Consider the following 24,068-nt stretch of genomic DNA (forward strand, 5'->3'; position numbering starts at 1 on the left):
GGGAGCGAGGTGTCTTGCTAGGGGAGGGTTTGACAGCTCGTCTTCAAGCAACGTTTATCAGTTAGCTAACATTAACCGGCGCTTTACTTTCACTCAGAGGTTATAGGCACTTTTTGTTTCGAGAAACTCTTGGACGGAGATTTAATGACTTTAAAACAATAACTATATGTAGCGTCACCGTGAAGGAGACAGCTGAAGTTAACAGCAGCCATCGGTTATGGAGATGTAATACTCTCATTCACACCAAGAGCACCTCTGTGTAACTGAAGCTGCAGTTTCAGATCAGATACTGACATGGAGTATGAGGCTGAGGCGAAAGCTTACCTGTCCTCTTCCATTCAAATCAGCACACTGCCCTCTGAATTAATTTAATGTACTCAAGTTAAGTTTATACAACATGGTCTGACCATCTGCAAATAACTGAGTTAGAACTTAGAGGTACCACTTCTCAGGAGACTACCCTTATATGGTTTATAATTAGGTTTTATATAAAGATGTAAACCTTTATAAAACATTAATAAGCTGTTACAACACATTTGATAAAACATTGAGCTGTATCGGTCTATATCAGTATCATGTATGTTGTCCAATATGCTCATATGTTATACAGGAAGTTATTAATAATTGTTTAAAAAAAAAACTAGTGAAAATTTACTGTTTCAGTGCCCTCATATCACTTTACAATAAAGTTTAATGTTAAAGTGAAAAATATCCTGTTTCCATCACTGGCATTTAACCACTGTCATCATATCTTAATAGTCAAAAAGTTTCATTTGGCATCGAGTTGCCAGATTAATACACTAAAGGTCTGGCAAAATTGTTTATCTTGATATTTTCAGCATGTAAGGCTCCCTCTTGCCAGTTATAAATGGTAGTTATTCTTTAGTAAGATTATTTAGTATTTAGCAGGAACTGGATCTCGGCAAATGGTGAGCCCACATCAATGTATGAAAACTGTTAAAGTGTTTACAACCTAATTAAAATTCTTATTATAACCTATTTATAAATCTTTTATAAGGGTTGTCATATTGTAGAGTGGTATCAAACAGTGTCTTGACAGAGCTGTGGTGATGTTATTATTCAACTTTATAGCAGAAAGGTTTTCTCAACAAAAGTGGTATTAATGTATCTTTTCCGACCACTTGAATATTTTTACCGCTTCCCTCATTTCTCATTTCTTCTTCCTTCTTTCTCTTCCTGTCTCCCTTTCACTGTCAACTCTCCCTCTTTCTCTCTCTCTCACACACACACACTTCTCGTCTCTCTGGAATCTTGTAAGAGAAGTCTGCTTATCAATTAATAAGCTCACTTTGAGAGGAGATTTGTTGTGCGTCATTGGCAGCAGCTGACCAATCAGACTGCGGTAATACATTTCTCAGTCAGCCAATGGGTGCATGAGGGTTGATGGATAGGGAGCCACGCAGTTTTTGCATATGTAGCATGGCAAGTAGGGGGAAGTAGGGTGAGTAGTTGCATAGTTTTCTGATTCCTTAACTAGTTAATGTTGATAGACAAGTTAATAAGCAAATATGTCTCTTCTCTGCTCTTTCTCTGTGTTCATGCTTTTACATGTTGCTCTTGGCACGCAGGAGCGCTCACCCACCACTGCATCAGTTCAACCGTTTGACCCAATGAATCATTTTTATTTGTGGTGCTAAATGTGTGAATGGAGTTTTCTTGTGCTGGTTCTAGCTTCTTTGAGCTGCATTTCACGTTTGTTGATGTGTGTCAGTTTCATTTGTCTACAGTTTCCTTAGATTTCAAAGAAAAAAAAAAGACATTAAATCTTGTAAAGAGATAGTTTGGATTATTTGAAATGGGTTTATATGAGGTTCTAATGTACAGTCAGTGTATTACCTACAGTAGATGATGGTTGATGTGCCCCCAGTTTGGAGAAGCAGAGACGACTAACAGCACAGAAGATAAGAAATATACTGCTGAGGACAGGGTCAGCGGCAAAATGTTTTTTAAAAAGCCCACCTATAAAGATAGAAATCAGTTTAAGTGTATGCTATATTTTTCCATCAGGAAATCGCGGTTATATAAGCCTATATCACTTTCTCCAAAGCAACCATACTCACTGGCAAAAACAGTGATTTTAGCTTCCTGGTCTACTGCTGCCTCAATTAGTTAGTTTGTTTGCATTGTTGTTTCACTTTGGTGACTCCAAACTAAAGTCACACAGTAACACAAACAAATCAACCAATTGAGGCAGCAGTAACTGAGCAACTCCCATGTTCTGCGAGGTAAAATTAATGTTTTTGTCAAAGGGTGATATTTGGCTCATAACAGCATTTTTCTGTTAAAGAAAAGCTGTCTGATGGCAAGGTAAAGTGGTTAAAATATTAAAAATAAAGTGTACACTTAAACTAATATATTTTTTTTTTTTGCCATCTACTGTAAGTAACACACTGACGATGGAGGAATACCTCATACAACCCCACTTCTGAAAAATATGAACTATCCATTTAAAGTAAACAATAACAAATGTTAGAAAACAAACTAGCAACAAAAATGCATCATACTGTAAATGGAAATGGAATTCAAAAACCAGGGCAGCAGGATCTGAAAAAGACTGCTCAGTCAAATAAAATTATTTAAAGAACTCTTTGGCTTCCCGACTGTGTAGTGAATCTGAATCTGGAGCCTTTGGGCTTAAATGTTTGTTCATAACTTGGCAGCAGAATTCCTCCACAGTTTGGAGCTGTGCCATAGATTGTCTGCTGAGTTCTGAAATAATATTAGTAAAGGCGAGCCAAAATCAATATTTGTCTGTGTTTAAAGACAGAGGAAAATCAACTTGTTAATGTGTTAGTTTGTTATCAACACTTTTGAAGAGATGTTAGCCACCCAGTTTAAAGAAGAGGTATTAAACTTGTGATATCTGAATTTAATGTTTGTTTGATTCTGTGTGCATGCGTGGGTGTTCAAGTGTTGCCAAAATGTTTTAACACCACTGCAAATTTGAATTTCATGCTTGAACAACACACCTTTAAGAGGAAGTTCAGATTATTTGAAGCGTGGTTGTATGAGGTATGTTTTCATAACCAGTGTATTATCTAGAGTAGACCATGTCCCCAGTTTGGAGAAACAGCAGTAGTGCCAGTGATTAATCAATTTAATTGATTTTAGATCAATTGTTAAATTAATCTCCAATTATTTTTGTAAGTGATTAATAATTTTGAGTAATTTTACTTTTTTTTTTTTTTTTTTTTTTTTTTTTTACATTTTTCACCATTTTGTGACATTTAATAAATCAATAATTGAGAAAATAATCGATACAGTAATTGAAAATGAAAATAATCATTAGTCGCAGCTACATAGGAGGCTAAACAATGTACTGCTGTCGACAGGGTCAGCAAAAATGTATTTTTGTCACTTAAAAAAAGGTCACTTAAAAAAGGCCCACCTAAAGAAGGTCAGTATCAGTTTAAGTGTATATTTTCACTGCTTTACTTTGGCACCAAACAGTCTTTTTCAACAGAAAACCACTGTTATATAAGTCAAATATCATAGTCTAAAAAGGCACCAAACTCCTTTGGCATAAACTGTAATTTTACCTTGCAGAACACAGGAGGTACTGATCCACCACTGGCCCCATCAGTTAATTTGTTTGTGTTATTGTGTATGTGTTGAATCTGAAATAACCTTTTAAAACACCAAAGTCACACAATGATAAACAAACTAAGTGATCAAGGCAGTAGTAAACCAGCAACTCCTGTGCTCTGGAGTGAATAACTGTTTTTGCCAAAGGAGTCTGGCTACTTTGGAGAGAGTGCTATTTTGCATATATATATATATATATATATATATATATATATATATATATAATATAATTTCCCATCAGAAAAGGCTGTCTGAGGGCAAGGTAAAGTGGTGAAAAAGCTCTAAACAGGTTTTTAGGTGGTTCTATATTTAGGTGGCTAAACACATTTTGTTGCTATCGACAGCAGTACATTGCCTAGCATCGCACACTGGTAATCCTACAGCTTCTCCAAACTGGGGGCATGCCACCGCCATCTACTGTAGCTAATACACTGATTTTGTCATGTTTAACTGTGGTCGCGTGTGTATGTGTGTGTTTCTTCTGTCCACTGCACATCACAGGAATGGGAAACCAGTGAGTACAGCGACTCTCTTCTGTGTAAATCTTAATCAAGGGTGAATGCTGCATGTCACAAACTACTCAGGGAATGTGGTCATGGTGTTGTGCATCTCCCTGCCTCAAGCCTCTTCAATCCTGTTGCTTCTTGGGTTTTTTTGAGCAGCTTGTCTTCACCTGCTGGCCAAAAGTCATGTCATCAGTGGACATGGAGGGGCTGTTTTTGGCCTTCTACATGCTCATAACAATACCTGCATGTGTCTCTGCCCTCAACTCTCCCACGTTTTTTAAAACTTGCCCCCATGATCTGCCCCTGCGTGTCATATACTTGAACCTTGTTCTGCTGTTTATAGCATTTGCCTGTTTGAAAAAAAAAACAGACCCGCCTTGCTCAAGTTTGTCCTCAAAGCTCCAGTTGCTTGAAATGCATTACTTGAAATGTAATGTGAAGCTGCCTAGTCCAGATGTTTGTCCCGCTGAAGGGAAATCCGAGTGTTATAAAAGAGATTATGGTGCATGCTGGTATTTCCTGGTACATAGTTGCTACCTGTAGATTCTAAAAAGAACACAACCGGACCAGTTACAAGCAATGGTTGAAGCATTCATAGATTTCAAATGACTTTGATGTTTAAATGACTTTGATGTTCAATATCACCCATTCTCAGTGCATGAATTAACATGAATCTCCATGAATCTCCATATGAGCAAGGTGAGATGCTACAAACAAGCAGTATGTGAGAGGTGTTTTCACTCTTTCTCCAACTTCATTGTCCTCAAAACACTCTTGTGCTGTTGCAGTTATTTTTAGCCTAAAGGTTACTACTCTTTAAATAGGACAACTGTGATGTCCTGCCTAAATAATAGTAGTCAGGAGATGAGGTCAGAGTGTATTTTTATTTAATTAATCTTTCTTTTCACAGTGACAATATTTCAGTCTATAAAATGCTCCCAAAATACCAAAAAGATCTCTATCACAGTTTAGCAGGGCCTAAAACAAAGTCTAAAAGGTGTTTTTTGTTTTTTTTTTTTTTGAGTAGCAGTTAAAAAGTGCTTTAGGTTACAATTTAGAATAGAGAAAAGCAAGCAGATCTTCATATTTAAGAGGCTGTAATCATACAGTACTTCATATTTGTTGTTAAAGGTCCAGTGTATATGATTTACAGGGGTTTGTTGGCAGAACATAGCAGAAATGGAATATAATATTCAATAAATAGTATGGCCCAGCCGATACAGGATTTTTGTGACAGATGCTGATAATGATTTAATAGAGTAAAATAATTCTAATTAGATTTATGTATTTGTCTAACTCTAATTAGTATGGTTTCATTGGTGTAAACTCACCTGAAAATAAGAGTAGTTGAGTTTTCATTATCTAGAATGAGCCACATATCTACAGAGGGTGCAGACCCTCATCCACTGATGCCGCCATGTTGAACTGCCATGTTTCTGCTGAAGCCCAGAACAGACAAACCAAACACTGGCTCTATTTTGCACAAGTTTCACAGTTTCATCTACAAGCTTGGAAGGGGAGAGTGAAGCAATCTGTTTGCAATATGTAAGGCCACTGCCTGATGCTAGTTGCTGGTTTCAACACTACAGTGCAAAGTCAATGTTTTCTCCTTGCAACCACACATTAAAAACCATAAAGAATCTCAACCTGAGAAGATACAAAAATCACGCTATTCTCCACAAAAACTGACCTGTATTCTTTTGTATTTTCAGATTAGTACGCACTGACCAACTCCAGCTCATTTTTCAGTGAAAATGTTGGTTGGAAAAACTTATGCTCTGTAATAGATCCTCTATATTCCACAGAAAGAGACTAGTGTCAAGTTGAAGATGCACTGAGGAATAGAGTTACAGTCTACCATGTATTGTTTGTTTGTCCCCTACAGTAGTTATTAGACTACAGGAACAACAGCCCCAAGTTTTACCGGCAAAGGTTTTACACACATTCAACTGGACTTCCTCTTACTGCTTCCCCTAAACACATTAGTTTGCATGCTGCTGCTTTTTCATGTCTCGTTTAGAAACACTTCCTTTTTACCTCAGTTGCTTTAAATGACATGCAAAATGCAGTAGAGGAAAGGATGAATGACTCAGATATCAATTTAAGTGTTCAACTGTACAGTAAGCTTTGTTCCTTGTTTACATTGATATAGTAAGTTTACAACAGTTGCGTGCAAAGTTGTACCTCCAATTATGCATTAAAGAGTTAGGGTTATATGGAAGCATAACTAATGAAATGTACTGTATATGTAGTGTATACCTAATTTGGATATATCATTTTTCTGTTTCGTGTGTGTGATATGTGCTTCTAATCCATATCCAGTAACCACCAGATGTTTACATGTTATTATTTCTTATTTTTAAAGTGATCATAACACACTGCAGCCAGCCATCAAAGCGACTAGAATGATTTTCACCTTAGCTGCTACTTGCCATTAGACACTAAAGCAATTTAGACTCTCAGATACCATAGCAGCTCCTTTTGGTTTCCATGACAACAGGTATGAAGCCGACTTCTGACATTAGTAAAGGCAGTGAGAGGGCCACCACATTTGTGTGTGTGTGTGTGTGTGTGTGTGTGTGTGTGTGTGTGTGTGTGCGTGTGTGTGTGTGTGTGTGTGTGTGTGTGTGTGCATAAGACATAGCACGTGTGAGGCTCTAAACTGCTATGTGCATCAAATCAGTGGTTGCACCTCAATGCAGCTAGAAGAGGCCACGTCCTATTAACATTTATTCTGAGATAACAGCTATCGTTTCATGTCACTCATACACACGACTTGCCATTTAAATGAGTTGACTCTGAGCTGATAGGGAAATGATTAACTGTGCTATTATATTGAGTTTAGCAAAATGGCTCTTGTACAAGCCAGAACAATATGTTACATCATCTTATGTAGACAGACTGTGAAGTTGCCAGGCAGGCAGGCAGCAGGAACAGAGGAGGAGTGAGGCATGCTGATATGAACAGGGCTATTTTAGTCATCCAGGTCTGGAGTTATAGGCACTTTCTGGGTTTAGATGATGATAGCAGTGACAGCAGAGTCCTCTGTGATCACTCCGTCTCTGGAGAATATGGTGAGAGACAAACATCCGAATGTTAACTTCCCCTGAGAAAATATGAATAAGTGAGACAAAGTATCAACATGATTTGTGTCTCTTAAAAGCAGAAGTGCTTTTTACCCAATATCTTGGTACGATATTTGAAATGGCCCAGTTTGCAAGGATAATTTCTATCACACCACTTACTTGAGCAATACACAAGCTCAGTAAAGTCACACACATTACAGATAAACTGACATTTTCTATATATCTAAAGCCTCTGAGTGGTTGGTTGGTTGTTTCCTCACAACACTGTGTCCCCACCTTTCCTAAATCCCGACCCTGTCTGCCTTGTACTCCAATGACAGTTGAGCAAGTTTTGTACCTCATTCAACTTTGTCCTCTCTTGTTTCCTGTAATTAGATATGCTATGTGCTAGGCTGGTCTGTGTCCAAAAGAAATCCAAATTTTGAAGATGGTTAAAAGACGTTGTAGGGGGACCCTTAAAGGCAACAAATATTTATATTTTAATGTTAGCAAAACATTAGTGAATTAGCTAGCTAATCTACATCATCATCATTAGCTTGCATTTTGCTAACAGTAGCTAACTTAGGATGTGACAGACATCTACTGTCACTTTTAAAGGAAAAGGAAAAAGTTGACAGAGGTACCAAGTTTGCTCAATTGTTATTAGAGCACAGAGTGAAAAGGAGTGGGATTTAGGAAGAGTCAGTTGGGGAAAAAATATATTGCATTTAAAATGTCTGCTAATCAATCACTAATATTTTAGTACTGTCTCATCTAGATCTATTTTTAGCTTGTCAACATCTCATTGACAAATATTTTTCATCATAGTTTTCATTAGCAAAGTTTACACCGTGCTTCTTCAGACAGGTCTTAAAGTTTGTCATACCATTGTAAATTTGAAAATACCATTGTTACACCAAAGGAAGCGCCAGGAAAAAAAACCCTTGTTGTTCTTACGAACTTCAGTTACATAAAATTGGGCCACAGTCCTGCTCACAACCAGGGTTTTATGCTGCTCTGACACTTGAAGTCATATAATTAAAGTTTATGACTTGAAGTCATATACTTCTACAGCAACGGTCGTGTCATCAGAGTGAAACTGTAGTTTACTTATTAACCTAGTAGAGATACTGGCCATGACTTTTAGCATATAATCCACTCCTGTTGATTATAAAGATACTTGAACATGACTGCAGGACATGTTCTCATAAAATGTCAAAGTAAAGAAAATAAATGATATAGATTTAGACCAGATCGTCTGTACTTACTGCCATGTTGAACATTGCAGCAGCCACTTGGAATGATGCTGAAAGACAGCCACCCTGAGGTTAGAGGTGCAGATTTCAACAACAGTGATCTAGTATTTACCTGTGACAGCTATTTCAGTATAATGGATGAAATACAGCCCGAGCCTGGGCTCCATACTTCTTGTAATATGATATGTTTTGTGTGTGAAAATTGTTTGAAAGAGGAAGCCAGATTTACCACATTCTTAAGTCACCTGAGACACATGCAACAGTCTGTGTGACAGACTGACCAAATTTTCGCAACTGTCTGTTTGTCAAGCTGGTTATAACATTGTAGGTAACTGGTAAGTTTGGGACAGTTCTTTGCCTGAAGAGTGAAAGAGAAGATAGCCTTTCAGCGTCATGAAATGTTATTGTGTTAAACAGTTAGTCAGGTAATTGATATTGTTATGCAATTCATACCTGCAGGAAGTTCTCCAGTAAACACCCACAGGGCTAATGTGAACCCTAGCCATCAAGCCCAAAAAATAAAATAGTTGCTTGTTGCACAATAACAAATTAATTTTACATGATATTAAAGTAAAGTAGTTTGAATTGCCTCTGTGTTTCAAAGACACTTTATAAATAAACCAGCCTTGCTTTATTAGAGAGAATATGTCAATGTATTTTTTCCCATATTGCATTTTATCAGTGTTTCATCATAAGCAGAAAACACCCTAAGTAATTCACAAGTGAGTAATACAATTTGTAAGGACGAAAAGTACAGTATTGTATTTATTGCAGGTGGGGGATGGGGGAAGTTAAACTGCTGCTATTAATGAGCTTTTCATCCTATCCTCTTTTTTTTCACTAGTATTGTTTCTGACCGTAACAACAAGAAGATGCCACTGGGCGATGATTGCCATGCCTGGAAAAAGAAGACCACAGATGTGAAGGATCAGTATGACTTCAAAGAGATCCTGGGAACGTAAGTGTGTCAGTGCCAGCGGCAAAAACTCCTTGTGTTTTTTGCTTGGTATGATTGCTTTTTCACACTCTGTGAAACATTGCTACAATTTGCATAAAGGGTGTGTGTTTTTACATATATAGTGATGCATGTAATGCACATTTCTTAACTTTTATCCCAGATGGACAAAAGACAAAAGACAGAAAATTTGCATTTGTTTCATTTTCAAACCCCAATGCTTTTATTTGTGTTGAATTTTTTAAAATATCATGCAAGTATTTGGACAAATAATTATTGTTGTTTAATAAGTGGATTTGGTATGAAGTGATTTGCCATTAATTTATGACTGTGCAAGCTTTGATCTATTTTGTAAATGTTTCACTGTTCCAAGTATATTTATGCTGGGCTGCTCTCATTAGTGTCCCTAGATAAACAGCTTGATGCTTAGTCAGAACATAACAGTCTCTAATGTGAAGCTGGTGTGGTGCAAGCAACACACATGTATGTAGCCACATATTGGTTAACTGTGTCAAACACAGTGGTAACAGCACTGCTGTTTTTCTCAGGCCATTTTATTTATTTATTTACTTTATTTTATTTGTCAATTTGGTAATTTCCTGATTCCAAACAAATCGGCTTATGCCAAGGTAGGTGGAAAGGCACAGATGAGTTTTTATTAATGCAGATCAGGTGGGGGAAGTTGCATCTGAATTTGTGGCTGCTCAAATAATCTCTTTTTGCAGTGTTAAAGGAATAGTTTGGATTATTTTATGTGGGGTTGAATGAGATACTTACAGTCAGTGTATTACCCACAGTTTGGAGAAGCAGAGAGGAGTCCCAGCATTGAGGCAAAATAATGAACTGCTGTTGACAGGGTCAGCAACAAAAGTTTTTTAGACACTTAAAGGTCCACCTAAAAAAAAATCAGTGTTGATGTAAGTTTATGTTATATTTAGAATATGTTCACCATTTTACTTTGCTGTCAGACAGCCTTTTCTGATGGTATAATGCTGTTAAATGAGGCAAATATCACTCTCTTCAAACCAACAAAACTCCACAGGCGAAATTAGTAATTTTACTTTGGGAATTGTTGGTCTACTGCTTCGTCAATCTGTTAGTTTGTTTGCATTATTGCTAGACTTCTGTGAACTATCACCAAAATGCCAAACTATCATTTTAAACCACTGAAGTCACACAATAAAACAAACAAATGAACAGACTGAGGCAATTGTTGACCAACAATTCCTGTTTTCTGTGAGGTAAAATTTCTAATTTCGCCTATGGAGTTTGGTTGGCTTGGAGAGAGGGATATTTGGCTCATATAATGGCAGTTTTACATCAGAAAAGTCTGTCTGACAGCAAAATACAAACAGGTGTTCTTGTGCTTTAGGTGAAACACTCAAAGACCTCTACATGTAAAAGTACATTTAAACACAGTATTTAAAGCAATTAAGACCATCATCTCTCCATGTTAGTAAAACATCTCCTTCAGTAAAGGAGGTGTCTGCAGGACATGTCCCAAGCAGCATTACGGATCTGGTGACTTTTTTCTTTGGGCAAAACTCCAAACACTACTTCTCAGGGTAATTAAAAGGATATATTTCCGTCAAGTAAACAGGATTATTTGGGAGCGGCCGGTGTGTGTAGTCCAAGTATTTTAATACCCTATGCCTGCAGTAAATTTTCAGTAACAGAATAGCACTCCAGTTTATCTTTGCTTAGTTTCTAATGTTAACTTTTGTTGACATAGTGTCATCAGAACCCTTGTTGATATACCTCTCTGACACAGTGTCAACAAACCAGCCACAAAGCATGACACTGCTGATATTCTGCTCCCTGCATGTAAATAAGTGTAGACATAACATTATAAAACACCTCTTAAAGAAACACAGTTCACAACGAAACAGTACACTAAATCGGTCTCATAAATTTCAGAGTTGAGTCACCTCCGACACAAACATGATACACTTCATAAAGACGACAGTTATTGCTGGGCTGCTGTGTATTACATTGCATTTGATTGTCGAGCTGTACATGATAAACTGTTAACTCTCAAGGACTTTACAAACACAAAACTGCTAGACCTAACTAATCAACAGTAAAACACTAGAGTGGCTGAGAGAGCTCAAAACAGTGCAGTTTAAGAAAACACATGCAAATGGACAAACCTTGAAAGCATGAACTAGTGCTTAAGTCTTTTCATTTGAATATCTGCATTTTTTCTTATTTCCAACACTTGTAGTTATAGTCAAGTTTTACTTCAACATTGGATTGTAGCTTCTGTGTCTCACTGTGTTTATGTCTGTGTACCTGGTGTGCGTGACATTTGGGGAGGGGGTGGTGCTGTTTTTCACTGTGAGGCATGAGTTTTATTTTTATTTTGAGGATAAGAGTTTTTTGTTTTGTTTTGTTTTTTGCTATGGCAAAAAAAGTCAACACAGACAGGCAGGAAGCATTTCGCTTCACATTTTGTTTTGTTTTTTGGGTGTAGGTGGGCATCCGTCTTTTCTGTGTCTATGTACTGGCGGCACATCTGGTGGCTGTAATGATTTCCTACCCAGGTGACAATGCATAAACAAAGATCCTTTACCCCACAGCAAGCTGGGAAATAGTTTTGTGCAGGGATATATTGAGATAGTCATTGGGATCAGTCCTGCTGTAGGTCCACTTTGGTTCTACAGTACTAAAAAGGTCTTTGTGTGTATGTTTGTTTTTGGGTCAAGATCCAAGTCACATTTTTGTCTTGATTTTGATATGCAAAGTTTTCATCTTTGTTTCAGTCCTGAAAATGAAAATTGATGACAATGCCTCAGTGTATGACAGTGCTTGGCTTGTTTCAAGATATTGGCAGTTTAAAGTTGATATCAGGAGTACTTTATGTGAAGAACATTATACTGTGGAGTACTGCTGGGATATTTTGTCCTGTGTTGCATTTGATGTCTGTGTTGTGCCTCCTTATTCTTAGTTATCCTTATTCTGCTTTTCTGCTTTGGAATCTTACTTACACCTCTTTTGAGAACATTGTATGAGCATGTGTTTATTTATGTGTGTGTGTGTGTGTGTGTGTGTGTGTGTGTGTTATTCATTTGTTTCAAAATGGTCATGCTTGTTTTTCAAACTGCATGATGGCATGCGTACTGCTTGTTATTTGTCAAACCATAACTCATTTGCTGGATCTCTGAAGGACTTACTGTATATGGCAGTCTTATTCTACATTTATGCAAGACAGCAGAAGCACCATTCTGCTAGCTATACAGTACATTTGTCCAAACTCAGATGCCATTTGGCACTCGCAACAATACAGCATATTCCATCATCACTAAGACAGGACCATTTCTGTCCTCCTGTGGTGTATGTGGTCCTCCTGTCAAAATGGCCCTGCAATACATCCTACAGTGAAACATTTGCCCTGGCTCTCCCAAATTGGCAGCAGCAATTTGGACACTAGTTTATTCTCATAGAACAATGAGTGCACACTATTTAAATGTAACTTTTAATCCCACTACTCTTTGTGTTCTGATCCTGATCATGGATACTGAAAGTCATGAGACTGGATGTTTATCCAAGGTGTCTTACTTGAAGCACCTTTTACATACACCCACATCCTTGTTAGTCCGGGATTAAGTTGTGTGAACACTGAATCCAAGACAAAACCTAAGCTTGTTTTGTGAGTTTATGAAACTCTCCTTAGCCTCTTTAGTCACTGATACACAGAGGGTAGAAGAAATATTGTAAGTACCTAAAGAAAAGGACTTGGAAGGATCAGAAGTAGCTCAAAGGGTTACTTGCATATTTTTTCTCATTGGACCCTATTTCTCCATGTTTTTATGTGTTAGTGACTAATGGGGAAACAATTTTTGAAATTGGTCCAGTATCGAGGGAGAGTGCTGCAGCGGGCAGAAGCAAAACTAAGTTACAAGGTAATCCTAATGGGAAACCACGCACAGTCCAAAGTAAGTCCACTAAAAGTCTACTGACAGGCTCAGATTGTAATTCTAAGTGTCTGACAGCATTATGAAAAAGAGTAAGATACATTTAGTTTAACCAGAAACAGCTGTTTTATTGCTCTTGCCAAACTTACCAGATTCCCTTGGCAGAAACAGTAATTTTATCATAAAACACTTCACTCAAAGTTGACAGAAACAAAATTAAACTCATCTTGGCTCATCTTTCCACAGCTTCAGTAATCACCAACTCTTGGTTGTTTGGTGAAATATACCCTGAATTCATGGAGAGGAATGTGAAAATATTCTAATTAACTAACTAACACTATACATACAAACATAATAGCCAATCAACAGTGATGGCTGTGATGGCTGTGTCACAGACAGGCTGCAAGCTGCTTCTGCAAGTGACAGCTGTCTGTCAGAGGGAAAGCAGCAGCAGCAGACATCCCTGAACAGCACTTCAGAGTAAAACACAGCACGCATCTGTCTCATTTTTGTACTGCAACTCTGCATCAAGATTGAGGGAGTTATTACTTTAAAAACCAACAGCAACAGTAAAACTACAAATAGTACGTGGATCACATACAGGCCAAACTGTGGGGCACAGTCCATATGGGCCATGGGCCAACAGCAATCCATTGCACCCCTGTTGGTAAGAGTGATAAAAACAGCTGTTTCTGGTTTAAAAAAAACACATCTTACTCTTACTCTTACTCTCTCTCTAGGCATCCTTTCCATAATGTTGTCAGACAGTTAGAATAACAACTTTAAACTTTAAATGGTCTTACTTAGGGAGTGTAAATTGCCCAAAAATTATGCTGCAGCACAGTTTCACCTCTGCTCAATACTGGACCAGTTTCAGTACTTGTTGTCTTGATTAGTCCCATAAAAACATAGGAAAAGTTAAAAAACACTGAAGTTACCCTTTAAACACAGTTACAAACATTGCCACTAAAGTTTTGGCAGCTTGATGATCACTTACCATTTTTCCTGTCTGTATATCTACTGTAAAATCTCTAATTAAGGCAAATTGTTAGTTACCTCCAAGTTAAAGCCTGATTAATGAAATGTTTAGATTATTTTGCTAGTATTCTATGTACATAGATAACAGTAGGATATTATGTACAGGTAAATGTGGCAAAACCACTCTAAATCAAAGCTGTATAAGTGTATAAGCCTGACTGATAGGTGCATACATGAAAATGATTTCCCTTTCTTTCATCCCCTGTCATTGTCGTCCCTCGAGTTTTCCATCTGGCCCCAGTTTTGGTGCTGAGCTTGTTTATGGAGCGATCACCGGCTCACCGCATCACTCAGCTGTGTGCCACATTCATTTGCCATTGCTGGATTGTTGTCTTGGTAACAACAGGAAACACTTTCCATAATGGACTCAAACAGTCACTATGGAAACAAAGTTTTTGATTTGCTATTAATAATCCAGCACCGGGTGCATATGTGTGTATTGTGCATGAGATAAACTCGCACACAGGAAAAATGACACACATACAGATGTTTCTCTACAAATGTGCTCATGTTTCTGGAGCCTCCATCACTTACATTTTGACCATGAAGGAGATGCACTGTAGGTGCTGCAAATCATCTCATTGCCAAATCAAATGTTTATCATGTCTCAGACCAAAAAGCTCACCAATCTACCTGCCCTAGACTAACATAGAAAGTCCAATTATCAAATACGGAGTACTGTAAAGTATACTTAAAAACAGTCAAATCTATACTTTAAATGGTATTCTTTGTGGTAAATCAGTGAACATTATAAGAAAGAGTGAGCATATTTGAATCTTTCTATTACTGTAAGTACAAAATTAGTTGTCTTATTTCTATCTTATTTCAATGTTTAGATGTAATAAATACTTAGTATAATTTTCAGTGCATATTAACATATGGCAAATACACCATAACAAACAAATAGTTATTATATGTGATTATTTCTTTCACGTCTTTAGTCACACAAATGATAATGATAGTGAGACTTTAAACTGTGTACCAGTGGCATGTGCGGGTTTGCACTGTGAATCCCCAGCTACTGCCACATGCTTTTGTAATCAAAACAGATGGGAATTAATAATGCACAAACAGGCAACGGCACTTTCACTGCAATCAACTCAAATCCTCTTTAGTCATCCTTCTTTTCTCATTTCTGTTACTTATTTTAATCTACCCCCGTGCTTTCTCTCTGCCTGTCTTTCTGTTTGTGCCTCTGTCCAACACAGCCACGAAACCACCTCCCTGCTGTCAGAAATCCAGCTCCATTTTGGCTCCTCATCCTTGTCACCTGCTCTCCAACTGTTTCCTGGTTTCATGCTGTGTTTTTTGTAAGAAATGGGGATCCCAGTATGTCATGTCACCCTTTCATTTTTAGCTGAAATTAAAGCTTTCATCATACAGAAATCAGGACACAAACCTAAGCATAAAACTGAATCATTAATGTCAGTAAGCAAGGTTAGAAATGCTGGAAATCCGTGAAAATGCTTGAACTTTAATGTGGCCTTTTCAAGGTTTGAAAAGTAATTGGATTTTGGATAAAGTGCTTGAAACTGCGTGAAATTGTAAGTGCTTTACTTTCATAATAATTGCTTGCTTTCCACAAAAGAAGATAACTCACTGAGCCTCACTTGCCACTGTGTGTGTGGTTAAGCTTCATCTGTCAGATTTTTTTATATGTCCCCTACCATGGAACAGTGAGTGATGTCAGACAACAACATGCTGGAGGTTGCCGCTTTTATGAATTTTGGCTTGAAAATGAAAAATACAAATTGTGGTTGGAATGAGGACCAAATCCTTGGTAAGTCTCCTGTGAAGTCTGCAAATAGGATGTGCAGATTGTCAGCATGGGAAAGTCTGCGCTTGCGAGCCACACAACAGCTAGCATTACCTTTTAAACAACATAGCTAAGGATGTTGGTTATAATTAGAAATAGTCATTTTGAGTATATATAAATAGGTGATTTACCACATCTGTGAAGTGCTGGAAAAGCCTTAAAATGCCTGAGAAGTGCTTGAGTTTGACTTTGGAAATGCATAAGAGACGCAGAATATAGTCAAATAACAATAAACTCTTACATTTAAGTAGTTGGCAACATTGAAAATGTCACAATCATCTGTAAGATCAAAACTAGCTTTGCTCATAAAATTAAAAAAGGGATCTAAGTAAAACCCTTCTCATACCATTCAATGCACACACACACACACACACACACACACACACACACACACACACACATACAAACCCCCCAGTCAGACCTTTTTGCTTAGAAAGTTTGGATTCTCCTGGCTTCCCCGGCGCTTCCCTTGGCTTTATTTCAAGTATTGACATACCAGGCACTATCCGGTTTATGTTGTTCAGTATGTCATTATTGTAACCTGGTTGGTTATAGATTTCCAGATCACATATGTAGAAAATTGATATTTTAAATTGATATTTTCTGTATAAATGCTGTAACTCTATTATGTTAGAGCAGGAATTATTTTTAGCATTGCACCAATTCTGCTTTGATCTCCATCTCAAACAGCTCTGCCAGCTCACAGATCTATGACAAATGTAGTCACTAGGAATAAATAATTACTCTAAATCTGTATGTCCTGTAATACTGGTGTAACATAATATGTAACAGTATTATAAAGCTTATTGAATCCAAATCAGCAAACAGCAGCTGTTATTTGTTGTTGTTGGGTTTCTCAGTTCCCATACTCAGCCACCAGCTTTAGGTTTTCTCTACTGATGACAAACTGCACAAATGAGCCTTTTCTTACATTTCAGTGATGCACATGTTCTCATGCCGAGAACAGCAAGGGGACATTCTCAGCATTTTCAGCCCAGAATATACTGCAAAACACAGAGACGGGGCATGGGAGGGTTAGGAAGTGGAGGGTAGGGTCAGGGGAGCGTGGTGTAATCATCTAAAATCGTTAGGCCTGATGGATTTGCCCCACCCGTTTCTGTCACTCATGGCGAACCGTGACCCAGTAGCCCTTGCCCTCGCCAGTCAGATGATCAGCTGTTGGACACAATTGATTTGGGAAGAGGAGTGTGTGTGAAAGAGGGAGAAGGTTCATAACAACACTTGTTTTGGATATAGTTTTTCTGCATTGGTGTGTGTGTGCTTATGAGCAGCACATGTGTTTGTGATTGAAAAGTTGTTCTGTGTGTCTTTCCTCTCTGTTTTTCTTGAAGACCTTTGCCTCCAGTGTTCCTGCCTCTCTCCAACTCGCTGAATGAACACACAGGACCCATTCACCACACATCTTCTCTTTTTACAAAGCAAGGAGCCCTCTCTCGCCCACGGCCTGTTATTTCTGATTTGACAGACTGAAGATCTCTCATTAAAACCTTTCTCAGGCATTTTTGTGCATCACGACTCCAGAATGAGCTCATCTTACTCATTGCCTTTTCATACTCAGCGGATGAAAAACCACAAAGAATTGCTGATATTTTAAATCTTATACACAGAATCCAAGCGGCTTTTTGTTGTTTTGCGATTCACAGATAGTAGTCTGGGTTGGGGCATTTTCTGTCAGTCAAAAGAGGAAGCGTTTGCTCCACTTGTTCCCTTACACTCGTGCCTCTCTGCTACATTATACGGGTTTTAACACCGATTTACCACTTTGTGTGAGGGCTCTCTGCTTCTGAGTGGAAAGGTTCAATAACTCAACACTCGTTGTGTATGTGTGAATGTGCGCGCGCGTGTGTGTGTGTGTGTGTGTGTGTGTGTGTGTGTGTGTGTGTGTGTGTGTGTGTGTGTGTGTGTGCACTTGTACTTGGAGATGCATTTGTAACAGGGACTATAAATTGTGTGCGACAAGAGACAAGGTTTTGACTTTGCCTTTGTGTCATATCCACTTAAATGAAATTATGACATGGGCTGTTATAGAGACAATGGGGAAAAAAAGTACTGGACAGCTGTCTTACAAATCTCCCAGTATCGTGAAACTTACCTTAGGACACAGCTCCAGTTCATGTACAGTATATCTTAATTCCACAGGAGTTAAAAAGATATAGTAGTAGACTTCTGAAATATACATATATATATATATAGACTTCTGTGTATGTTGGACCTTTTCAACAAGCAAAACAGTTCCTTCATTCAGACAGTATTTATGCCTGTGAAGCATATGGGATTCCTGGAATACTGTAACAGCCAGGTGATACATGTTACCATTAATAAACTGAGGTGCAAGACACATAGCATTTGTACTGAGTCCCTTGATCTACTTTAGCTAGACAGATTTAAAGGACAAATGTGATATATTTGATATAGCTGGAGACATTGCACTGTCAAGTCAAATTTATTTCAATAGCACATTCAAAACAACATGAGCTGACCAAAGGGCTTTACAAATACAGGGAGAAGAAAACAGGTCAACAAAGCACACAACAAAATCATGTATATAACCAAGCAGAGATGAAGACAAAATCAATCAATGCAAAGACTTAAATACAACAACCATTATAGCAGGACAATAAGCAGTAGCAATTCAAATATGTTCAAAAGCCAAATAAAAAAGGTGGGCCTTGTGTTGTGTTTTGGATGACTCAGTAGAAGGGGCAGATCTAATGTAATGGGGCAGTTTGCTCCGCAGACTTGGGCTCTGCACCCTTGAGCTTCTGCTGAGGGACGACCAGAAGTGACTGGCCAGAAGTAACTGTTCATTTTGCTGATAAGTTTGATTTAAATTAGTTATTTGATGCTATTAAAAGGGGGTTTCACATCATGATTGATAGCTGAGCCCTTCCCACGATTGAGTCGACTGAACATGTGGGAAGGAACTCTACAGCAGCTCCAACCCTGATCAGACTCCAAATGACATCACCAGTTTAAGAAGGCAGCACTCGTGTCCAAGATATTAGCTTAAATTTTGTACATTTGGAGGAAGTGGAGAGGCGTCGGCCATCTCTATTTACAGTCAACGACCCAGATAGGTCAGAGCGATCCAATCCATGAAGTGCTAGACAAATAATAAGACTAAACTCTAAACTGAGTACAGACCTGGGTGCCACTTCGACTCAGTAGTAGAGGACACTAAGTTTTTGTCTGCAACAAACATTTATGTTTGTAGACTCTTTACAGTCAGTTATTAGGATTGTGCTGAAAGTTATATATTAACCACATCTGTTCAGACCTCAGTTACTGTCACACACACAAGCAAAATTAAAGTATTAAGTATTAATTAATTTAAGTATTATCTAAATCGCAATATGGTCAAGTACAATATTCAAATCAAAGAGGCTGCAATTTTCTGATGAAAGAAAAATGTTACAACACAGCATTACAAGTACTTTAGTGCATTTTTGCAGTGCAGATGGATATTTGGATGCAAAAAGATCATTCTCACTAATCATGAACTATATTGCAGTCATATTACCTGTCAAAATAACTGCGATATAATTTTATTTTTACTATATTGTGCAGCCCTGCTCTATTGATACTATTGCCTAAATCCAATTAAGATATACTAGACATTTTCTTTAGATAATGACTTCGAATCCCCATCTTTCTGTGGTTAATTTGGTTCATTGCTGTGATGTCTATCTTAATGATTTCCAGATAGTAAGTAGGCAAAGCAGCTCATGCTCATTCATTCCTCTGTTACCGTACTTCAATGTGCAATTAAAAGATTTTGTTGAGGCAAAGACACAGCGAGGAACCCAGATATTGGGGGGTTTTGGGGGAATTTTAGCCCATCTCAACTATTCAGGTGCTATTTTTGTCGGTTCTTCATTATTCAGTGTTTGTATGCTGAGTCAGAATCAAATGAATTCAAAATGATGATTAACAAAGTAGTTCAGACAAAAGGAAACAGCCACCTTTATGGAGCAGATGAGTCTCCCAGCGTGAGAGCTGTCCAACCTCATCTATTTTTCATCTCTGTCTCTCTCCATGCTTCTCTTTTTCTGTCTCTGTCCTAACTCTCCTTCTCTCCCCATCAATTACTACTAATCATATTTAGCATGTTTTATTCCTATGATATTACACTTTCTCTTGTGTCTATCTTTCCCTTATCAGGCCTTGGTTTGGTGTCCCACATGCATACCATTGACTTTCTGTTTTTACTTTTCCTTCCTTCACTTTTCTCAGCTTTTCTTTTGTCACAAGCTTTTATTTTGTCAAAGCTGTAGGATGAAATAGAGCTTCACTACAAAGAGCCCTGCTTCTGTACTGCACCTCAAAGCACAGGACAACATGTTACTGTGTCTGCCCTTGTAATTCTGTCTGAGCCACTGATAAAAACATACAGGAGTTATGAGTAAGGCTTGTGGCACGCTACCCTGTCTCTCTCTCTGTCTCTTTCCATTTGCCTTCTCATCTCTTCTCTCTGCATCTTTTTTGATTGGGTGCTCAGACATGATTTGTGTTTAGAAAGTATGCAGTTACCCTCCTGGTCAAATTTAAAGGGATAGCTTGGATAATTTGATGTGCAACAAAAGAAATTGTAGCCACTTTTAAAGGGTCTACTTAAAGAAAATCAATACCAGTTTATTTTGCTGTCTTTTCTGATGGGAAACTGCTGTTCTATAAGCCAAATATCATTCTCTCCAAACCAGACAACCTCCAGAGGCAAAATGAATAGTTTTTTTTTGCAGAACATGGAAGTTGCTGGTCTAACACTTCTTCAATCTGTTAGTTCAGTATGTATAATTGTGTGACTTAAGGATAGTTTGGATTCAGTAACTCAGATCAAGGCAGTGATAGGACAGCTATTCCCATGTTCTGCGAGGTAAATTATTTTGCCTGTGGTGTTTGGTTAGCTTCGAGAGAGCAGTATAGGACTTGTATACTGGCAGTTTCTCATCAGAAAAGGTTGTCTGACAGCAAAATAAAGTGGTGAAAATATTCTAAACATAGCATACACTGGTAACCTCTGTTTCTCCAAACTGGGGACGTGCTGACCAGCATATACTAGATAATATGCTGACTATTGATAAGTAACTATGCCTTTAAGCTAATTTATTAAGATACGTTACAGAAATTTTCAAAAATTCAAGTGGCCTGATTCATTCTGAGATTAAATCACATCATTCTGACGCTTAAGCATTCACAGTCATGAGAGTTTAACCCTTCTTTTGAAAAATGACAAGTTAGAATCGTTTCCAACTCTGGCACACTCCAGAAAATCCATCCCTGCTTATGGCACCCTCAGCCCTTCAGCCCTGCCCTGACCTAATTCGAACAGAAGCCTGCGTCTCAGCACAGCACAGCTCAGCATGGCATAGCCTGCTGTTCCTGGAATACATACACACACGCACATGCACACACAAACACACATATACTGTATATGTCCACTGTCTGGCCCATTTATTCATCTCCATCTGCTCACAGCAACATATCCCCCCGCACAATTTTAAGTACACTTGCAGGCTTGTCATGTACATCTTCCCACAGTCTTTCTCCATTGTTATAATCCCTTTTTGCTCATATTTCCCCATCATGACAACCGTCCACATATCAGCAAACTGGCTCGAGAAGACTTTCCTTCTGCTTTTTATCTCCAGTCCTGGAAATCCTCAGGGAAACATGTTCTTTGCTGTGCAGCTTAATTACAATCCGCAATACGATTTAGTTAAGGATGCTGTTTTTTCATGGGTGTGTTTCAAGGCAACTCCTCTCAGTGAATGGACTTGGAGAGTTGGAGAGTTGGATCTGTTCTTGTCTGACATGGAGAATAAAGCACTTGAAGTTGTATTAATTGAGTTTTGGCCCACTAAACGGCTAATGTGTTCACACTCGATTGCCTTCGTCCACATCCAAACATTCACTGTGCTTTTAGCTGCATTTTTGTTTCCAATCCTGAGCAAAATATTTGTGTTTAGCTCGCTAGATGTGCAACATTCTTTAACAGCACCTCGCTAAGTAGGTTTCCCTTTTATGGCAAGCAGATAAATGACAGTGGGTTTATCAGAGCTTTTTCATCTGTGATGCTGCTAGAAATAAACCAAATACAATAAGTTCAACCTTCCTAAGAATCTGCTTAAGAATTCTATGTGTATAGAGTGCTACAGCGATGACATATTTTTGTAGGCCAACCCAGAAGTTAACATTGCTCTAGTTCCCTCTGTGAGTAGGGTTTCTGCCAGTATATCACAGGCCTGGTGGCACACTGGGCCTAAGCTGACCTCTTACTAAGTCTGAGCATTGGAAATTTTGTTTTTTATACTACAGTTGCTGGGGGCTTCTCAGTTTGAAACATAATGGTTAGAAAGTTCCATCTGTTGGTGAAAATGTGAATACAGTAACAATTCTGAGATCAGTATACTTTCATTGTGTGTAGAGTGACGTTCAATGCTTGACATTTGACTATCACAAGCTAATGTGACCTTGCAACCTTACATAGCTAGCCAAATAGTCAGTAACACAGATAAATTAGTTGTGACATTTAAGGATAATGCCAAAGCCAAAAAAACAGGGTAATTTCTTCAGAAAGCCAAATACTGGAGGTGATGGCAATGAGGAAGAGACTGCTGAGATTAGTGGTTCTACCAAGTCAACAACACTAACCCAGCCTTGGGTCCACAAAGCGCAAATACTGGGCCTAACAACTTTTCTGGGCAAAGTCCTGCTCTCCAAAAAGCCAATAGGATTCTTCCATTGGCAAGACAATCTTCACAAATGGCTACAAAGGAAATACACTGTGATCACTGTGATTCAACGTCACCACCACTAAGTGACAAGTTGTTAAATTCCTGACAGCCTCTGTAGTCTCATTTAAGCATTTGTTCCACATTTTTTAAGGCACGCGAAAGCTTCAAATTTCATAAGTAGGGTGTTCACTGATGTGTGACTCTCTCAAGGTTGTATTAACCACAGATCTTATTTCAGGCATCAAACCAAAAATCCATTCACAAAACCCACTGGCTTCGAGACAAGGGGTAATCAAATCAATTTTTACTGTTTGGACTTCTCTCTCCTTAAGAGATCATTCCTACTAAAACTATTCACCACAAGTTCTGTAAACGATTCCAAGCAGTCAAGGCACAGAAGATCCTTTCACCCACTGGCCATTAATGAAGTCACTGCTCAACACTTATCTATGCCTATATTTAACATTGCTTGCATGAAGCACTGTTTAAGATGTGAAAATGCATTTCGTTAATAGTTCATGGTATCTGATATACACATTAGATGTCAAGATGTAAACTGTTAGTCATTCTCACATTCAGATTTACAGATGGACAGAAATGTTTGTGAAGTTGGTTGCGGAGGCGGGCTGGGAGAAATTGTGGAAATCCAGTGTCACCATCTGTCTCACCATCACCATACTCCTCACTGGAGCTGATAACTGTACACAAGTATGCAAGGGCCAATATTTGTCTTTAGGTATTTGATTGATCACTTTACTCTTGTCAATGCATCTCTTGTTGCTCATGTTTCTTAATATGGTCACAGCACTGAGGTCTTCAGCCAAAGGGCACAGTTACTGGCAGCGAGCCAAACATACCAGCACCATGGCAACACTCATATTAAGGGATATTAAGATGAGAATAAAGAAAACATGATGATACCAGCTGATTACATCTGTTATCAGTTATAAGTAAATGTAATTAATCCCTTTTTTATTACAGTTGCAGTATTTGGGGTGTAGCAGTACATGTATTCATCCGAAAATATTTTCAGTTCAGTACACAATCAAAGCGATAATCAACACTAGGAATGTTTATTATTGCACATATGTGACTTTACCTCCGAGGAAAACATGGCATTCAAGCATATGCTCAAAGTACGTCAGCAGCACTATAAT

The 24,068-nt window shown here is 38.2% G+C and overlaps 1 protein-coding gene across 1 annotated transcript in view; it reads left to right on the plus strand.

The window, feature by feature from the left end:
• The window catches only part of camk1b (calcium/calmodulin-dependent protein kinase Ib), a 48,158-nt gene that overhangs the window by 209 nt on the left and 23,881 nt on the right, over positions 1-24,068 (plus strand). The window contains exon 2 of the mRNA XM_084731021.1: positions 9,278-9,391. Within this exon, the coding sequence (XP_084587147.1) occupies positions 9,306-9,391 (86 nt within the window). The 5' untranslated portion in view covers positions 9,278-9,305. The remainder of the gene's footprint in view (positions 1-9,277; positions 9,392-24,068) is intronic.

The sequence above is a fragment of the Lutjanus erythropterus genome, chromosome 2 (genome assembly GCF_056507025.1).
Source record: "Lutjanus erythropterus isolate fLutEry1 chromosome 2, fLutEry1.hap2, whole genome shotgun sequence".
NCBI classification, from domain to species: Eukaryota; Metazoa; Chordata; class Actinopteri; order Lutjaniformes; family Lutjanidae; genus Lutjanus; species Lutjanus erythropterus.